This window comes from Pelobates fuscus, chromosome 4, assembly GCF_036172605.1.
Source record: "Pelobates fuscus isolate aPelFus1 chromosome 4, aPelFus1.pri, whole genome shotgun sequence".
Taxonomy (NCBI): domain Eukaryota; kingdom Metazoa; phylum Chordata; class Amphibia; order Anura; family Pelobatidae; genus Pelobates; species Pelobates fuscus.
In genome coordinates, this window is record NC_086320.1 from 251770396 (window position 1) to 251790540 (window position 20145).

Below are 20145 nucleotides of genomic sequence, written 5' to 3' on the forward strand. Positions count from 1 at the left end.
TAACCTGCAGTAACCTCACAGCCTGGGAGGTAAATTGCCTGCACACTTCCACTTCTGGGTGGTCTGCCTGTGTGGTGCTTGGTTCAGTAAGCCCCATTTACTGAACCAAGTGGGAGAAAGCCAGGAACAAGTTATTTTACAGGTCTGGGGACACCGTCTTAAAGGGGCATTGTTCACCAAAGTCACAATATAAGACGGTTCTTAAAGGGCCATACACGCCCAGTAAAAGTCCATACTGTTTTTAAAGGGCCCAATCTCCCAGGGCCATAGTCATGCGGGAGGAGGCTGGCAAATAGGCTTCTCCACAATCCAGGGAAGCAGGGCAATTTATCATTTAAAGGGTCAGTTACAAATAGTTTGTTGTGAGCACTTCTCCTTTGCCAAGATAATTCATCCACCTCACATGTGTGGCATATCAAGATGCTGATTAGACAGCATGATTATTGCACAGGTGTGCAGTAGGCTGGCCACAATAAAAGGCCACTCTAAAATGTGCAGTTTTATCACACAGCCCAATGTCACAGTAGTCACAAGTTTTGAGGGAGCATGTGATTGGCATGCTAACTGCAGGAATGGCCACCAGAGCTGTTGCTTGTGAATTGGATGTTCATTTTCTCTACCATAAGCCGTCTCCAACGGCGTTTCAGAGAATTTGGAAGAACATCCAACAGGCCTCACAACCGCAGACCACGTGTAACCACACCAGCCCAGGACCTCCACATCCAGCATCTTCACCTCCAAAATTGTCTGAGACCAGACACCCGAACAGCTGCTGCAACAATCAGTTTGCATAACCAAAGAATTTCTGCACAAACTGTCAGAAACCGTCTCAGGGAAGCTCCTTTGCTTGCTCGTCATCGTAACCGACTTGAGTGGGTAAATTATCAAATTTGATGGCGTCTGGCACTTTGGAGAAGTGTTCTCTCCACGGATGAATCCCGGTTTTCACTGTACAGGGCAGAGAGAAATAGGCATTTTGTGTACATAGATAAAGTCTTAGATAATTGAGTTCAGCTCATGAAAAATGGGGGCAGAAACATGTGTTGTGTTTATAATTGTGTTCACTGTGTGTGGCTGTCAGAGTGTGTGTGACTGTCAGTGAGTGCATGTCAGTGTATGTGTATCTGAGAGTGCGTGCCTGTCAGTGAGTGTGTGTGTCAGTGTGTGTATGTCAGTGAAAGTGTGGGTTGTTTAAACAGTGTGTGTGCAAATGACTATGTGTGTGCCAATGACGGTATCTGTCAGTGAGTGTATGTCAGTGTGCCAGTCAAAAAAGTGGCTTTGATACAGAGTGGTGGGGCAAATTAGGGGGTTGCCCAAATTTAGTCCTGCAGCATCAATCCAGAATACACCACTGGGTACGGGCGGAAACTGATTATAAAGAGCACACTAGGATACTTCAAGCATTCAATGGGATGCAATGGTTATAGTGCATATAGTGTCATTTTAACCTTTTCTCTTTACTGCAATACTTTTCTTTTGTTTTCAGATTGTCATTTTCAGGCCATCTTTTCGGTGTTAACCCATCATAATAATCTAGTTATTTCAAATTTCCCAATAATTTAACAAAATTATTTCTAAACAGAGCTGCTGATACTAAATAACTATTGCACCATTCTGGCATGATTTTATTTTAAATTGCAGAAAATATCCCTAGTCATGGTCCATTTTAATTCTGATAAATCAAATAGGATTTATTTACACAGAAAGCTATAAATACCCATTTTGTTGCATTCCACAAAATATGCAGTTTTCCATATCTCTATAGCATAGGCTGCACAACAATGATGACAACATGGACCCCTGAGGTATTCCACGGTTTTGTACATAATATCTGTAATAGAACAGAAACATCAGGTTAATTACATCTGTTTATGTTGCTTTCAATAAAAAGATTAAATAAATACGTTCAGAAATATGTTTTTATATCTGTTATGTAGCAATTACCAGAAAACATATCAATTCACACTTTATTCAATATACCAGTAAATAAAATCTTTAGTAGATATGTTCCAAATGAAAACTTGCATGTGTTTAATTATACATATTTTACATTGGAAAACTGCTTACAATAACTGCAGATCTCTTGTCATTTGCCAGCCCTCTTCTTCTATCCCCGCCCAGATTTTATGTGACTGTCCAATCACAGACTTCCCAATACAGCTCAATGAGAAGTATTTGCAACAGGTGCTCTGGGCAATTGCTGCCTAATGATTTCAGTGCAAATAAGTGAATATTGAGACAGTGCCTTAGTTCCCCCATCTGCCATCTTATATCAACCATGTTTGTCTTCTGTGTGACTTTGTGTGCTTAAATGGTTAAGTATGGACATGCTTGTGTTTTTTTGTTTTGTTTTTTTTTTGTAATAAAAAACTGGTTTATCTATTCAATGATCGGAAAGGAAGCAAGTAAAGGTGGGTTATCGCCTCAGGGTGAATGTTCAGAAGTGATTGATTCAGAAGTAAATTGAACTGACCATAGCACTTTAGGGTGAATGATCAGAAGTGATTGATTGAACTGACCATGGCAGGGCGGGTGAGTTTAGAAGCAACTAATTACAGGGTATTGTGTTTCATTGCATACATCAAGATACTGATCTTTTGTCACTATGCTGTTTCTGGCACATAAGCTGTGTTGTTTAACTAGGTAACAATTTTGAGGCTACCAAAGGAAAGCGACAGATTGAAAGGGAATAAAAATAGTAGATGAGCTCAAGACTGGAAGTGTAGGATTTCACCTAACTCTATATAAGAGAAAATATAGACCACCCTAAGGTGCAGGTATCCAGGAGCCAGAAAATAAAAATTACAATAAAAATTAAAATAAAAATAAAAAATAACTTGGAATAAAAAATAAATAAAAGCTGTCTAACACTTACAAAATGTCTTGTGTATAGCTTTAAACATATGATCAAATACACAAATACGTAGATAATATATCAAAGTTCAGATTGACACTAATTAGCAGTATACAGGAGAGTTTCATGTGCCTCACAATGAAATTGCAATTATATGCTGATATGATGAATTGTCATAAGTAAACAGTCCTTATTGTATTGAAGAATGATTGTTATTCCAACTCTGTAGCTAATCCTTTCATTACTTTGTATCACAAGTAATTAGGACTCGGCCTGTAGTAACAGTGCCGGGTAAACAGAATACCTGTGAATATATTTCTACTTAAAATATCAATGTAGAATTTTAAGAGAGATAGAGAAATCCAAGAATACAACAAATGGCAATTTAGTATAGATAGACTAAATCCCTGAAGTAGTCATCTTAGGAAAATATATAAAAAAAACAGTGGATAAAAAGTAACCAAAATGTATTTCAATAAAAATACTTAAAATTAAAAAATTACAGTGAAATAATGAGATAGGAGTACAGTCTATTATGTCCCAAAAGAGAAAGTTCATAACCTGTGAACCAGACGCGGATGGATTCGGATTGAAATGGAAACACCTTTTTTTCTCCCTCCTTGTAGCCGGTGAGGACGGCGTCTGAGTCCATATACCCTCTGCCTCCGACCTCAAATCGGGGGGTGGAGCTGGGACTTGCAGGATAGAGAGCCGATGTAGTTTGATGCCATGTCTGGAGTGTTGTAAGTCACAGGACGGCTTGTGGAGACCTGGCTGACTTCTCCCAATTTTCAACCGTAGCACACCTTTCCTTACGCGTTTCGTAGTGTTGGCCCTACTTCATCAGAGGCTTGTACTCTTCCTTATGGGCAGTGGTTAATATACCTTGGATAAATTGCTATCAATTAGCTGGCTTAAAAAATCATCAATACAATATTTTTTACAAAAATTAACAAACATATAATACTCTAATAAGCAGATACATTCTGAAGATAAAGTATGAATAAATAAAGAGTTGGATGTAATATAAATATTATTATTAGTTTGACAGTTATTTTTAGCCTTAATTGAAGTAAATCTATACATCACCCATAGATAATTTAGAATAATTAAACAATTTAAAAACAATTTATAAACGATTGACTTTTAAACATATATGTTCAAATGTTCACATACAATACATGTATATTTTCAACTAAGTGCATGATAGAAATAATATATGAATCAAGATATATTATTTCTATCATGCATTTAGTCGAAAATATACATGTATTGTATGTGACCATTTGAACATATATGTTTACAAGTCAATTGTTTATAAATTGTTTTTAAATTGTTTAATTATTATAAATTATCAAGTCACCTCCACACACAAAGATCCTAATGGACGCTTTCTCACAGTAACAGGGATACTAGGCCCATCCAAATACGCCATCACATCCATTTACGCCCCCACAACCCCAGACCCTGAATTTTGGCTTACCCTGCAGGCACACCTCGGCCTACACCCACACCACCACCAAATCACAGGCGGAGATTTCAACGCTGCGATCTCCCCAACGATAGACAGACTAAAACAGCCACCTCGGCCTACTACAAACACCCAACCATCCAGATCGGACAGACTCATGGCAGACTTCATGTCTAAAACCAAACTAATATATATATATATATATATATATGGAGACTACAGCACCCAACAACACAGGACTATACCTTCTACTCACATCCGCATGGCACCTACTCCCACATAGACTACCTCCTCATCTTCCCATCTCTACTCCCGCTCACGACAATGACATCCCTAGGCAATATCACATGGTCCGACCACGCTGACATATCTATGACGTTCCAGACACCGCACACCTTCAGACCTTGGTCTTGGAGGCTCAACCCACTTCTACTCCATGACCCACACACAGTGCAACAACTCAAAACCGAACTCAAAAACTACTTTACAACAAACCAAGACTCAGTGCAATCAAAGGCGGTCCTATGGGCTGCCCACAAAACAGTGCTCAGATGCTCCCTCATCAGTATAGCTACTGCACACAAAAAAAGACGTCTAGCGCACATCGAAAAAATTCTAGCAACCATTAGAGACCTTGAATCTCAACACAAATGCACCCCCACTCTGGACCTCGCTACACAACTCTAACACCACAGACAGGGCCTCAAAAACGCAATGGCATTAGACAATGGACAAAGCAAATGTTTTATGAAAAATCCAACAAAGCCGACACACTCCTGGCATGTAGATTAATGAAGCGGACCCAAGCAAAACGAATAACCCACATCCGCACACCATCGGGACACACAACGGACATGCCCACGCAAATCGCGGAAGTATTTAGAAAATACTTCTCTGGCTTATATGACCATACCCCCAACACAGACAGACAACCAACAACCTACCAGACCACATCCACACCTTCCTTGAATGGACACAATTACCTATTCTACCTGACAACGTGATCGCACAACTGTCCACAGACATCACCGAGCAAGAGGTGGCGGCCGCAATTGGAGCCACCAAACTCAACAAAAGCCTGGGCCCGGATGGATACTCGGGCATATACTACAGAACATTCCAAGATATCCCCCTGCCTTGCATGCTACGACTGTACAAGTCCATACTACAGGGACACCCACTCCCTAAAGAAATGCTACAGTCAACATCTCTCTCCTACCAAAACCCAACAAACCTCTCTCGGACCCGAGACACTACAGGCCAATCTCCCTCTTAAATGTAGATCTAAAAATATTCACAAAAATACTCACCAACAGACTCCTACCATACATTACCACACTAATCCACCCAAACAAGGTCGGCTTTATCCCCACTCGCCAAGCCAGCAACAATACAAGACAAATGCTAGACCTGATTTGGGTGACGCTCCATCCCGACACTACTCCTATCCCTAGACGCTGAGAAGGCATTTGACAGGCTACTCTGGCCATTCCTTTTCGCTACCCTAGAGACATTTGGATTCCCCAAACCATTTCAAGACGCGTTGCAAACAATATACTCCAACCCCACTGCCAACCTCCTCATACCCAACACGAATCCACCTTCCTTCCCCATATACAACGGCACGAGGCAGGGCTGCCCGCTATCCCCTATCCTATATGCGCTCTCCCTCGAACCTCTACTACACCTCATCCGCACCACACCTACAATCGCAGGAATTAAGATCTCTTCCTGGCCCACACTCCTGGCCCTTAAAGGGCAGACTCACAACAACCCCAAGCATGTCATGGACACACCAACTAGGAACCCCCAATGACCCCAGAGACATACAATCATACACTAGAGACCAATCGTTAAAAAGTTTTATGTTTGGTACTTATATGTAAATATACATAGTACTTGTGTTACACTGTTTTTACTGTTTATTACCATTATTATACAATGTACCTTCTAATATGCTACCCGAGTCAACGCTCTGACTGACAGAACCTACACAAACCATAATTGCGCTTAATTCCACACCGCAAATGGAAACTATGCAAGAAGCCTGCTATGTGCAATATGTACGTGGACTAGATGCATAACATACATATATTTGATGGCTTGTATAACATATGCTTCTTCTCTGTAAAATTCTTTCTAGAAGGTGAAAAACTTAATAAACACAGAATAAAAAAAAATAATAATAATATAGACTACATTCCAGGAAGGTACCCTAATTCTAGGAGGAGACATGAATATCTCCTTGGATGGATAACTTGATTCCTCGTCACACCAGAGCGAGTATAAAACAAATAAGGAAAGATATTAACATGACCTTACATTCCGCACAACTATTTGACGGCTGGAGAATATTTCACCCCACTACGAAAGACTACTCTTTCTTTTCCCCACCAACAGGCTCTTATACTAGAATTGACATGCTCTTCCTCCAGCACAGACATCTACCACACATCAAACACTCAGCATATGGACCAAGTACATCAGACAGATTTGATACAAAGATACTTCACGGAACATGCACACCCGGATACTACCCCAATAATGTTATGGGAAGCACACAAATGCGTTCTGAGAGGGGAACTTATAAAATTAGCAGCGGGCATTAAAAAACAAAGAGAAGCGAGAATCAACACCCTAACACAAGAAATCAAAACCCTGGAAATTGCACACACCCAAGATAACTCTTTGGCAAACTATAAACTACTCCTAACAAAACGAACAGAACTCACCACTGTGGAGTATTGATCATTATTTAATGTGTAGTTTGCAATATATATGTGTATTATATGGTATTGTGCATATTTATATATACTTCACATACTGTCACTTTGTTCTTGCACAATATTAGCAATGTTATGTCTTAAGTCGCCACATAATATGTTGTGTTGGATGTATACTAGTCATCCTTTGGCATTAGCCCTATAGTCAGTCTCCACTGCATGTCACATTACCATCCTTCTAGCCTAACTAATATTCCTACCTTTGCAAATGGACTGGACCAAATACTAGGGCCTCACTATTGGCCATTTCACAACACCTGCACCTTGGTATTTGGTCCTTCTTCTGTTTGTTCCATACATCCGTACCCCTCATACAGCCCTATTTTTCCATCCAGCATCTCAGGACTAACATTTAGCCATCTGCTACAATACATTTACATATAGAATGTGACGGCAGATAAGAACCATTCGGCCCATCTAGTCTGCCCAGTTTTCTAAATACTTTCATTAGTCCCTGGCATTATCTTATAGTTAGGATAGCCTTATGCCTATCCCACGCATGCTTAAACTCCTTTACTGTGTTAACCTCTACCACTTCAGCTGGAAGGCTATTCCATGCATCCACTACCCTCTCAGTAAAGTAATACTTCCTGATATTATTTTTAAACCTTTGTCCTTCTAATTTTAGACTATGTCCTCTGGTTGTGGTAGTTTTTCTTCTTTTAAATATAGTCTCCTCTTTTACTGTGTTGATTCCCTTTATGTATTTAAATGTTTCTATCATATGCCCCCTGTCTCGTCTTTCCACCAAGCTATACATGTTAAGATCCTTTAACCTTTCCTGGTAAGTTTTATCCTGCAATCCATGAACCAGTTTAGTAGCCCTTCTTTGAACTCTCTCTAAGGTATCAATATCCTTCTGAAGATATGGTCTCCAGTACTGTGTACAGTACTCCAAGTGAGGTCTCACCAGTGTTCTGTACAATGGCATGAGCACTTCCCTCTTTCTACTGCTAATACCTCTCCCTATACAACCAAGCATCCTGCTAGCATTTCCTGCTGCTCTATTACATTGTCTGCCTACCTTTAAGTCCTCAGAAATAATCACGCCTAAATCCCTTTCCTCAGATGTTGAGGTTAGGACTCTATCAAATATTCTGTACTCTGCCCTTGGGTTTTTACGTCCAAGATGCATTATCTTGCACTTATCCACATTAAATGCCAGTTGCCACAACTCTGACCATTTTTCTAGTTTACCTAAATCATTTGCCATTTGGCTTATCCCACCTGGAACATCAACCCTGTTACATATCTTAGTATCATCCGCAAAAAGACACACCTTACCATCAAGACCTTCTGCAATATCACTAATAAAAATATTAAAGAGAATGGGTCCAAGTACAGATCCCTGAGGTACCCCACTGGTGACAAGCCCAAGCTTCGAATATACTCCATTGACTACAACCCTCTGTTGCCTGTCACTCAGCCACTGCCTTACCCATTCAACAATATTGGAATCCAAGCTCAAAGATTGCAGTTTATTGATAAGCCTTCTATGTGCAACAGTGTCAAAAGCCTTACTGAAATCTAGGTAAGCAATGTCTACTGCACCACCCTGATCTATAATTTTAGTTACCCAATCAAAAAAATCAATAAGATTAGTTTGGCATGATCTCCCTGAAGTAAACCCATGTTGTCTCTGATCTTGAAATCCATGTGTTTTTAGATGTTCAACAATCCTATCCTTTAACATGGTTTCCATCACTTTCCCCACTACTGAAGTAAGGCTTACTGGCCTATAGTTGCCCGACTCCTCCCTATTACCTTTCTTGTGAATGGGCACAACATTCGCTAACTTCCAATCTTCTGGGACTACTCCTGTTAACAATGATTGGTTAAATAAATCTGTTAATGGTTTTGCTAGTACACCACTAAGCTCTTTTAATAGCTTTGGGTGTATTCCATCAGGTCCCATTGACTTATTTGTCTTTACTTTTGACAGTTGAAATAGAACCTCTTCCTCTGTAAACTCACGTGTAATAAATGACTCATTTATCCTTTTTTTTTAACAGAGGTCCCTTTCCTTCATTTTCAGCTGTAAATACCGAACAAAAATATTCATTGAGGCAGTCAGCTAGACCTTTATCCTCATCTACATACCTTCCTTCTTTTGTTTTTAATCTAACTAATCCTTGTTTTACTTTTCTTTTCTCATTTATGTATCTAAAAAAAAGTTTTGTCCCCCTTTTTTACTGACTGTGCTATTTTCTCTTCTGTGTGTGATTTGGAAGCTCTTATAAATTGCTTAGCCTCTTTCTGCCTAATCTTATAGGTCATTCTGTCTTCCTCACTCTGGGTTTTTTTTATAATTACTAAATGCTAACTTTTAGTTTTTTACTATTTTGGCCACATCTGCGGAGTACCACAGTGGTTTCTTGAATTTTTTGCTTTTACTGACAAGCCTAATGCAATTTTCTGTTGCCTTCAGTAGTGCAGCTTTTAAATAATCCCATTTATTTTGGACTCCATTTAAGTTGCTCCAGTCTGATAATGACTCCTTTACACATATTCTAATTTTAGAAAAGTCTGTTTTTTCTAAAGTCTAAAACTTTTGTTTTTGTGTGGTGTGACTCAGTCACTGTTCTTATATTAAACCACACTGACTGATGATCACTGGATCCTAAACTTTCACCTACAGTAATATCTGATACCAAATCTCCATTTGTTAACACTAAATCTAGTATGGCCTCTTTACGAGTTGGCTCCTCAACGACTTGTTTTAGAGACAATCCCAGTAGGGAGTTTAGAATTTGTGTGCTTCTGGCACAAGTAGCTATTTTAGTTTTCCAATTCACACCTGGAAGATTAAAGTCACCCATGGTGATAACTCCCCCCTTCATTGTCATTTTAGCTATTTCTTCAACTAGTAGATTATCTAACTCTTCAATTTGTCCTGGGGGCCTATAAATCACACCTACACGAACTACTGTGTGATTACCAAATTCTAACGTAACCCAAATGGACTCTATGTTCGTCTCACTAACCTTTATTAGGCTAGATTTTATGCTATCCTTCACATACAGGGCCACCCCTCCCCCTTTCTTGCCTTCCCTGTCTTTTCTATATAAAGAGTACCCTGGTATTGCTATGTCCCAGTCATTTTTTTCATTATACCATGTCTCAGTAACAGCGACTAAATCTACACTATCAGTTGCCATTATTGCCACAAGTTCATGGATCTTATTCCCTAAACTGCGAGCATTTGTAGACATGACTCTAAGCTTATCATTTTTTAACACACTTGCTACAGGCACCTCCTGTCCTTGTTTTGGGGGACAATTGGATTGATGTTTTATCACCCTTTTGCCCCCCCTCCTAGTTTAAATACATCTTAGCAAAACCTCTGAACTGCTCACTGAGAACATTTGTTCCCTTTTGAGAAAGATGCAAACCATCTTTTTTGTACAGTTTATTTCCGTTCCAAACAGAGCTACCATGAGCAATAAAGCCAAATCCTTGCTCCCGACACCATTCACCAAGCCACAAGTTAAAGTCCCTAATACGCATCTGCCTGTCATTCTGAGTGTTATGCACAGGCAGAACTTCAGAGAATGACAGTGTGGAAGCAACCTGCCGTATATCATTGGCAAAAACACTAAAAACTTCCTTAACCTCTGAAACCTCATTGCAAGCCAAGTCATTTGTCCCTAAATGGACAAGTACATCCAATTCCCCTTCCTGCTTTGCTTGCTTAACAATATTACAGATACGTCTCCTGTCTCTATGAGCAGTAGCAGTAGCAGTAGCTCCAGGAAGACACCTCACAAGACCACCATTGTCCATCTCCACACCTCTTATGATGGAATCCCCCAACAACAACTGCTTTCTATTAGGCCTCATCATAGTCTTCAAGCCTCTCTGCACAACACCACTGGCCTCAGTGCTTCTCTCCACAACACCTCTAGCCTCTAGCCTCTAGTCTGGCTGGGATCGAACCTGAGTTGCCTGCATCCCAGTCAGGATCCTTACATTGGGCTCCACGCATCTTTGACTGTTTCTACATGTCCTTGGTATCCTGTAGTCTGAGCCTGTTTGCCTGGGATTTGCACACCTGTTCCTGGTTCCATGATTATTGGCTGTGTCTTCCTATTTAAACCCCGCAAGTCTGGTCCTCGTGGTCAGATCGTGTTTCCTGTTCCGTTTGGTTTCACTGCTGTTTATCTGACTCCTGGTTTTGATCTCCTGCTCGTCTACTGTTTTCACCTGATTGCCGCCAGCCCTGACTTCTGATTCTGTTACCGACTACTCTTCTGGATTTCCCTTGTCTGTACTGCGTTCCAGGAAGCACTGGTTATTTCAGCCCCAGTGCACTGTGTCACACCCTTGGGGATTTCTGTCCTGAGTCCCCTCGGTCTGTGCCGAATTGCAAAGGGTGCCTTAACTCTGCCTGCCGGACTCCCACTCCAGGTAAGATCCCTGACAGTACGATCTGACCAAATGGAGTCTGCAGAGTTGAGGATTACCGTTGCAGTCTTGACCCAGCAAGTTTCCCAGCTCACCCAGGCTTTGCAGGGCTTACAGCAGGAGCTGGCTTCCCTATGTAACCTATGACTCTGGACTATCTGAACCGCTGGTTGCTCTACCTGAGAAATTTTCTGGGATCCGGTCTAAGTTTGACACCTTCAAGGTTGACTGCGAGGTCCTGTTCTCCTTGAGACCACTTACCTATGCCACAGATGCCATTAAAGTGAGGACAGCAATTACCTTATTGTCGGGGCACCTTAAGATTTGGGCCCACCAATTGTTACTCACCAAAAGCCCAGTCCTGGATTCCTGGGAGTCCTTTATTTGGTCCCTGGGGCTACAATGCAACAAGACACAAAAGTCCTATGTACAGAGAACACCTACTGTTGCTTCCCAAATATTGCAATCCGGACTGGAAATGGTTTACACTACTCCTTTCACTCGGACTGAAGTTACTACTAACCCTACCACTCCCAAGTCTCCTGAAATGCCTGAAACATCCTATACATCTGGCAGCGAGGTGGAAGAACCCATGGAGATTGGACTGGTTAGGTGCCGTCAGTCATCTCAAGAAAGGGCAAGAAGGGTGGCGCATGGACTGTGTTTTTACTGTGGGGAGAGAGGGCATTTAATCTCTTTGTGTCCCATTCATCCTTCTAGGCCTCGGGTTCTCCGTCTGGGTACTACTCCGGCATATCCTATGAGACCTGTCTGCCAACATGCTGCCTGTCCTTGCTTGACCACTTTGAACAATCTTCCGTCTTCTACAGTTGTTGCTCCTGAGGATGTGCTGGAATCAGTTACGAAAGAACCTGAGATCGCTATTTCCACTAAGGAGTCTGCTTCTAGGAAGGCAAGCACCACAACCACTACAAGTCCTATCAAGGAAGTCCCTCCTGCTGGTTGTACCTATGCCTCTAATGGGACTCTAGTCCGGAAGGAGCACTTGGAAGTTTTTGAAAAGGCCCTAAGAGCTATGACCTCCACTCCTACAGGTACTACTAAAACCAAGAAAACTAAAAAGTAACCTCCTGGGTCGTACTTGCCTCCCTCTTCTCGCCTACGGCGTCTTTGAAGGGGGGGTAATGTCAGGATCATCATTGGGTTTTACACAATATTGTGTATTTGGGTCTGGCTGGGATCGAACCTGAGTTGCCTGCATCCCAGTCAAGATCCTTACATTGGGCTCCATGCATCTTTGACTGTTTCTACATGTCCTTGGTATCCTGTAGTCTGAGCCTGTTTGCCTGGGATTTGCACACCTGTTCCTGGTTCCATGATTATTGGCTGTGTCTTCCTATTTAAACCCCGCAAGTCTGGTCCTCGTGGTCAGATCGTGTTTCCTGTTCCGTTTGGTTTCACTGCTGTTTATCTGACTCCTGGTTTTGATCTCCTGCTCGTCTACTGTTTTCGCCTGATTGCCGCCAGCCCTGACTTCTGATTCTGTTACCGACTACTCTTCTGGATTTCCCTTGTCTGTACTGCGTTCCAGGAAGCACTGGTTATTTCAGCCCCAGTGCACTGTGTCACACCCTTGGGGATTTCTGTCCTGAGTCCCCTCGGTCTGTGCCGAATTGCAAAGGGTGCCTTAACTCTGCCTGCCGGACTCCCACTCCAGGTAAGATCCCTGACATAGCCTCAGTGCCTCTCTGCACAACACCACTAGCCTCAGTGCCTCTCTGCACAACACCACTAGCCTCAGTGCCTCTCTGCACAACACCACTAGCCTCAGTGCCTCTCTGCACAACACCACTAGCCTCAGTGCCTCTCTGCACAACACCACTAGCCTCAGTGCCTCTCTGCACAACACCACTAGCCTCAGTGCCTCTCTGCACAACACCACTAGCCTCAGTGCCTCTCTGCACAACACCACTAGCCTCACTTTGCCTTCACTCCATACATTTACAAATACGTTTATGCATGGCCCTCCACGGGCACTACAAGAAGTCTGGCCCCTCATTGGGCAATTGCATGCGTCAATTTCCTGATATATGAGGGCTAAATAAATACAACCTTTAATACTACATGTCAATATTACACATGGCCTTGTTAGGCCCACAAGTCTTTTCCATATGGGCCTCTTTCGGCACACTCCCAAGAACATGGAACTCATCACTACGCATTTAACATACCCAGGCCTCTGCGGTCTGTGACTTTTTTAAACTGTTCAGTACTTCCACTTTAACTCCTTAAGGACACATGACATGTGTGGCATGTCATGATTCCCTTTTATTCCAGAAGTGTGGTCCTTAAGCGGTTAAGGCACTTGCGAGTTCTGGTATTTTGCTTCCTGCAGTACGCTATCAGATTTGATTAGACGTGATAGTTGGTTATTTCTCAGGGTGTTCTTTTTCATACATAGTTCAGTCCTTCTAGTGGACGGATGTGCAGTGGGAACTCATGCCTAGATTCGGTACATTCAGGTATCCGGTACCAGCTTTTGATATAAACGGTTAATTTTGTGTGTGTGTGTGATATATATATATGTATGTATGTGTGTGTGTGTGTGTGTATATATATATATATATATATATATATATATGTGTGTATATATATATATATATATATATATATATATATGTGTATATATATATATGTGTATATATGTGTATATATATATATGTGTATATATATATATATGTGTGTATATATATATATATGTGTGTATATTATACATACACACACACACACACACACTAGTATCTCGCACCAGGCAGGTATAAAGGCTATGTGCCAAGTCCTAGAGAACTCCTAAGTATACAGAGGTTCCCCTATTGGATTTGTACTGGAGACAGTCTTGATCTTGAACTACCTCAGATTTGTACATACACGGTACCAACAGGTCTCTGGAACATCTATGGGGGGCAGTAATTGCCTTCATGTATGCCAACAGTTTTATGTTCATATTTGAATCCGAACACATTATACAACCTTTCAGCAGTGGCATCATACTATATAAAAGATTCATTGATGATGTCTTCATGATACGGCGAGGGGACACTAAATCTATCACTCAGGTGATAGAAAACATCAATTGAGCCCCAACACTGGTGAAACTCACCTCAACCATGAGTTCAGCTGGGGTTGACTCTTTGGATCAGCTGCGTACATACTGCGGTCGCAGTATCCTGAGGACCCCCGTGATCATTTTTGCACCGAGGCCACATGGTTTGTGTGTAGGCCACTGCTTTGGATGTTCACATATACAGAGGCAACACTAACCTTGCCTAAACCCTCTTTACTGAATCCAAAGATAGAAACACCATGCTACAGGCTGGTAGTGTCCACCCTAAAAACTGTAAGGAATCACTACCACTGTCACAGTTTGAGAGTCCTGTAAAACAACTATGAGCCAGAGAAAGCTCAACAACAGATCAAAGAGATGTGGAACAAATTTAAACAGAGGGGGTATAATGAATCTACACTTAAAAGTGCATTAACCAAAGACGTGCATTAACCAAGAACCATCCGGACATCCGAAGGAAAAGACACAACGCTTGGTATTCCCATCACCTTTAACACAGCGTCCCCTAGACTACAAAGTGCATTGGGGTCTAATTGACATTGTGGTGGATTTGTATGTATTTACCTGTGTGCCTTCAGTTATGCCTTCCCCCTGCAGTTTAAATTTGTGTAGTAAGTTTCTTTTGTTTATGTATGTTGAGCAATGTATTAGTCTACCGAACCGAGGCCACCCTGGGTAGCAATCAGAACTTAGAACGTTGAGGAAACCACACTTAATTGCTCCTAGGTGCAATCTTAAAACTCACGAACGCAGTCAGCGGGACTTACGCATGATTTGCCTGGAACTATTTTCGGCATGGCAATTCCGCGAACACCCGGTCATCATGGAAGTCCCGGCTGACTACTTCCCACTTCACAAATCAAACCGGCATTCGGGAGGTGGAATCTACCGAACAAGGGGCGCAGTTCTATATAACCAAATGCAACGTTCGTATGGTAGTTTTCGTGTAATTAGACGCGAACGGAGACCGGCTCTTGCTGCTGATTTCATGGAACTGTAAAGCGGATACCACCACATGGCGAGCCGGTCAAACTTCCACACGATGCGACACAAAAACTACCGGACAGAATTTCGTGAGATTTGGATATGTGACTCCCAGTATCCTCAGCTACCCAGGGATGTAAATATTATAACTGTATATATTATGGAAAGTACTTTTCTGAAAATGCTGTAAATTTTAATATTTCTGGCCAGCAGATAATTGAGTTTAGTATGTTGCTGAAACTCAATTATCTAGCCTGGCCCAGAGGAGGAGTCTGTTACAGTTTAAATTGAATGCCTGTTGCTTCTAGTAAATCAGTCTTGTTCCAGCATTAAGCTTTAGCTCATGTGTGGATTATTTTGTGTTACCAGAGATATTCGTTCCTGTGGATTATTGGGAATATTATTTTATGGGGAAAAAGGAATTACTGGACGGTGATATAAACTACTACCGTCACAACTGGTTGGCAGCGGTGGGATTTTCTTTTTTCCCTGCACCAAGATTACAAGCAGACACTGGGGACAGTGAATATAAGGCTGGTACACCCTGCTGAAACGGAACACATTAAAGGAACTTTTGGAAGTTTGTGGAAGGATTTCTAGCAAAAAAAACAAGCGGGTCATTATTGCAGAGCTAATGGAGCTAGACCGAGAGAACTTGCTTGCAGCAACACCAACCATTCACGAGATGGAGACACCGGCGATTCGGGAAAATGAATCGCCAGCCAACAAGGAGATTCGGGAGAGGTTAGCATGGTTTGGTCCGAACCCATCAACTGACGTGTTACAAATAATAAACATTGTGTAGGAAGAGGAGAAACAGAAGAGAGAAATAGATCTGCAACTGAAGCTGGCTGAAACCCAGCTGGCAGCAGCAAGCTCCCCAACCAGCGAGCACAGCACAGCAGACAAAAGGAAAATTCGTTTCAGTGCCTTTAAATCTTTTAATGAGAAGGAATGCGAGATCGACAGTTATCTGGCGGATTTTGAGTGACAGTGCCACCTGTATAGAGTAGCTGCAGAGGAATGGGTTTCAATATTGGGAAGTTGTCGGGTAAAGCCTCTGATGCTTTCCGGGCCGTACCAGAACAGGAGATCCACAGCTATGCAAGGGTTAAAGAGGTGCTCCTGGCTCGTTATGCGGTACCCCCGAAGTCATACCGTAAGAAGTTAGGACAATGATTCCTATGCAGAGTGGGCCTGCCAGTTATACCTGTCTGCATCCAATTGGGTCAACAGTAGCCAAGCCACCACCGTGGAGGACATCCTACAACTCATACTCCTGGAACAGTTCTACGATCACATCCAGGCAGATATTAAAGACTGGGTGAGAGACCGCAATCCACTTTCGTTACCAGAGGCTGCCAAGTTGGCGGATGAGTATGCAGATACTCGCAAGACCACACGGGTCGCACCACGGGTCCAACCCCCTCGACCAGCGGTACCGTCAACCCCACCAGTGACCAGGTATCAACCCCCAGCAGACCAGTAGTTTCCAATCATCGCTACCCACGACAGGCTGATAATGAACGACGTTGCCACGGTTGTAAACAACTGGGTCACATCAAGTACAATTGCCCAATGGACGCCGCCGCCAGGTCCAATTGGACTCGGCCTGGGTACCATCAACCCCCAGCAGCCGCCCATTATGTGGATTATCCAGCATCGTCGAACTGGGATGCCAAGGAGCTGAGTAAGGAAGAACCTTTGGGCACCCTATATGAAACACTCCTGGTCCAATCCACCATAACGGACATTGTCAGCTGGTAATGGTTAACAGAAAGACAGCACGGGGCCTGAGAGACAGTGGCGCTACCATCACTCTGGTTTAACAACATATTTTTGACAATTCTGAAAGACCGGGGAAATCTATTGCTGTGAGAGTGGCAGGGGCGGCAGTGTATTGTATTCCTACAGCACAAGTGCATCTGGACTGGGGCGCTGGGGCTGGCAATGTTCAAGTTGGCGTGATGAAAGAGTTACCCTCCGAAGTCGTCTTGGGCAATGATCTTGGCCCGCTGACTTCCACTTTTGCATCGACCCCACAACACGAGGCTAACGCAGTAACCACCAGAGCACAAAGTCGCGCTGCCGAGAGCCATCCACTCCCTACAGAGACCCAGGTTATCCAATCTGACATACTCCTGACTGTAGCGCCCCTTCCCTGGGATACCCCGGAGGACTTTGGGAGGGAAGTAGCCGGAGACCCTTCCCTCAGAAAGTACAGGGAAATGGCTAGGAGAGAACGGGGAGGATTAGAAAAGGAGCAGTTCGTCTGGGAAAAGGGCCTTTTATACAGGCTCATGGAGATCCGGGTCAATGCACCCGGCCCCGGCAAAAACGCCAGCTGGTAGTTCCCCGGAAATACCGGCGGGGGTTATTAAGGATTGGGCATGATGTCCCTTTGGCAGGACACATGGGAATACGAAGGACCTTACAAAGGGTAACCCAGAACTTATTTTGGCCTGGGGTATCCGATAACGTCCGAGCGTATTGCCAGACATGCGAGTCATGCCAAAGAATAGGTAAGAAGGGAGATCACCCGAAGGCTAAACTAGTTTCTATGCCAATCATAGAGGAACCTTTCACGAGGGTAGCTGTAGACCTCATAGGACCCCTGGCCCAGCCTAGCCGCTCTGGTAAGCACTATATCCTTATCGTGGTGGATTACGCTACTTGTTACCCCGAAGCTGTGGCCCTTTCTAATATCCAGGCTGAGACAGTGGCTGATGCCCTGGTCAAGATATTCACTCGAGTGGGATTCCCCAAAGAGGTTTTATCCGACCAGGGTATGCAGTTCACCGCCGAAGGTAACTCAGCAGATCTGGAAAGTCTGCGGAGTTAAATCCCTGACTAGTTCCCCATACCACCCCAGACCAATGGCCTGTGTGAGCGCTTCAACGGGACACTGAAGCAAATGCTGAAGTCGTTCACGGGGGCCTATAAAGATTGGGAGCAATTCTTGCCACACCTCCTCTTTACACCGGGAGGTGCCGGAAGAATCGACCGGGTTCTCACCCTTTGAACTACTGTATGGAAGGCGGGTGAGGGGGCCACTAGATCTTATTAAGGACCACTGGGAAGGGCAGACCGAGATAGAGGGGACCCCAATTGTGCCATACGTGCTGGAGCTGCGGGACCGCATGGGGGAATTGGCGCAGACGGTACAGGAAAATCTCCAAGCGGCCCAGCAGCACCAGAAAGTGTGGTACGACCGACGGGCTAGGTACCGGAGCTTTCAGATCGGACAAAAGGTCATGGTGATAAGACCGGTCCGAACCGACAAGCTCCAGCCTGCCTGGCAGGGCCCCTATAAGGTTATAGGACAGGTGTGCGATACCACCTACACCATAGCCAGCTGCGAGGATGAAGATGTGAAACAAACGTTTCACATCAACATGCTTTCACGAGAGGGCAGAGGAGGTGACCGCTATCTGTGCTCCAGCTGGAGAGGACACAGAGGCTTTGCCTCTACCCGACCTACTGGGCATTAACGGAGAGACAAGGCAGATAGAGAAAGTGCAGCTTGGAGAACAGCTGGAACACCAAGAGAGGGCCCAGGCTGTACGCCTACTAGAAGCCAAGCAGGCCACGTTCTCACAGGAGCCTGGGTATACCCTGCTAGCCGTCCATAAGGTAGAGCCCCAGGGCAGGCACCCCTACCGTATTTCCGAAGCTGTCCGAGAAGGGATGCGGAAGGAAATTGAAGAAATGCTTCGGCTAGAGGTCATAGAGCATTCAGGCAGTCCTTGGGCCTCACCGGTAGTCTTAGTACCAAAAAAGGACGGGCCAACCCGCTTTTGTGTAGATTACTGGAGGTTCAATGACAAGACGGTCACAGACGCCTTGTCAGGGTACCTGAGGCCTCTACCTCTAGGGGAGGTAGAGACTTGGTGGTTTATCCGTCCAGGCGAGCTGTTTCCTCCGTTCCTCGCGGTTCATCCAGTCTCTTAAACACCGGCCGCGAGGAGTCCACGTCCTTTTCTAGCAGGACGCTCAATACGTGACGTCATGACGCTATCACGAGCGACCTGTCACTCAAGTGTCCGATATCCAATCGGTACTTGTCAGAGGCGTGCTTACCATCCGGAGCCAGGGTATTTAAGCTTACTTCTCTCTTCAGCTCATTGCCCTGTCGTGGTTCTAGCTTGTCTAGTCACTCAGTGCTCTGGTATTCTAGTTTGCTCTATTTGGTTTTGACTCGGCTTGTTGTACTTTCCTGCTTCTCTGTTATCCCTTGACCCGGCTTGTCCCTCGCTTATCTGTCTTCTCGTTCCCTCGACCTCGGCTTGTCTCTGACTATTCTCTATTACTCTCGGTACGTTAGTCCGGCCATTCTAAGGCCCGGTATACGTACCTTTCCACTCTTTGTACTCTGCGTGTTGGATCCCTGTCCCGATCCTGACATTACGACAGGGCCAATGGATCCTGCAGGTACAAACAGTCAGCTTGGTTCTTCGGATCCCAGGTTTGACGCCATGGAGCATAGGATGGATCAGATGGCTTTGGCACTACAGGCACTTTTGTCTCGTGCTAGTAATCCACCTGAGGAGACACGTACTCC

General features: G+C 43.8%; 1 protein-coding gene across 1 annotated transcript in view; it reads right to left on the minus strand.

The window, feature by feature from the left end:
• The window catches only part of LOC134609422 (telomerase reverse transcriptase-like), a 741267-nt gene that overhangs the window by 551158 nt on the left and 169964 nt on the right, over window positions 1–20145 (minus strand). Inside the window, exon 5 of the mRNA XM_063453098.1 lies at window positions 1721–1834. Coding sequence (XP_063309168.1) covers window positions 1721–1834 — 114 coding nt within the window. The remainder of the gene's footprint in view (window positions 1–1720; window positions 1835–20145) is intronic.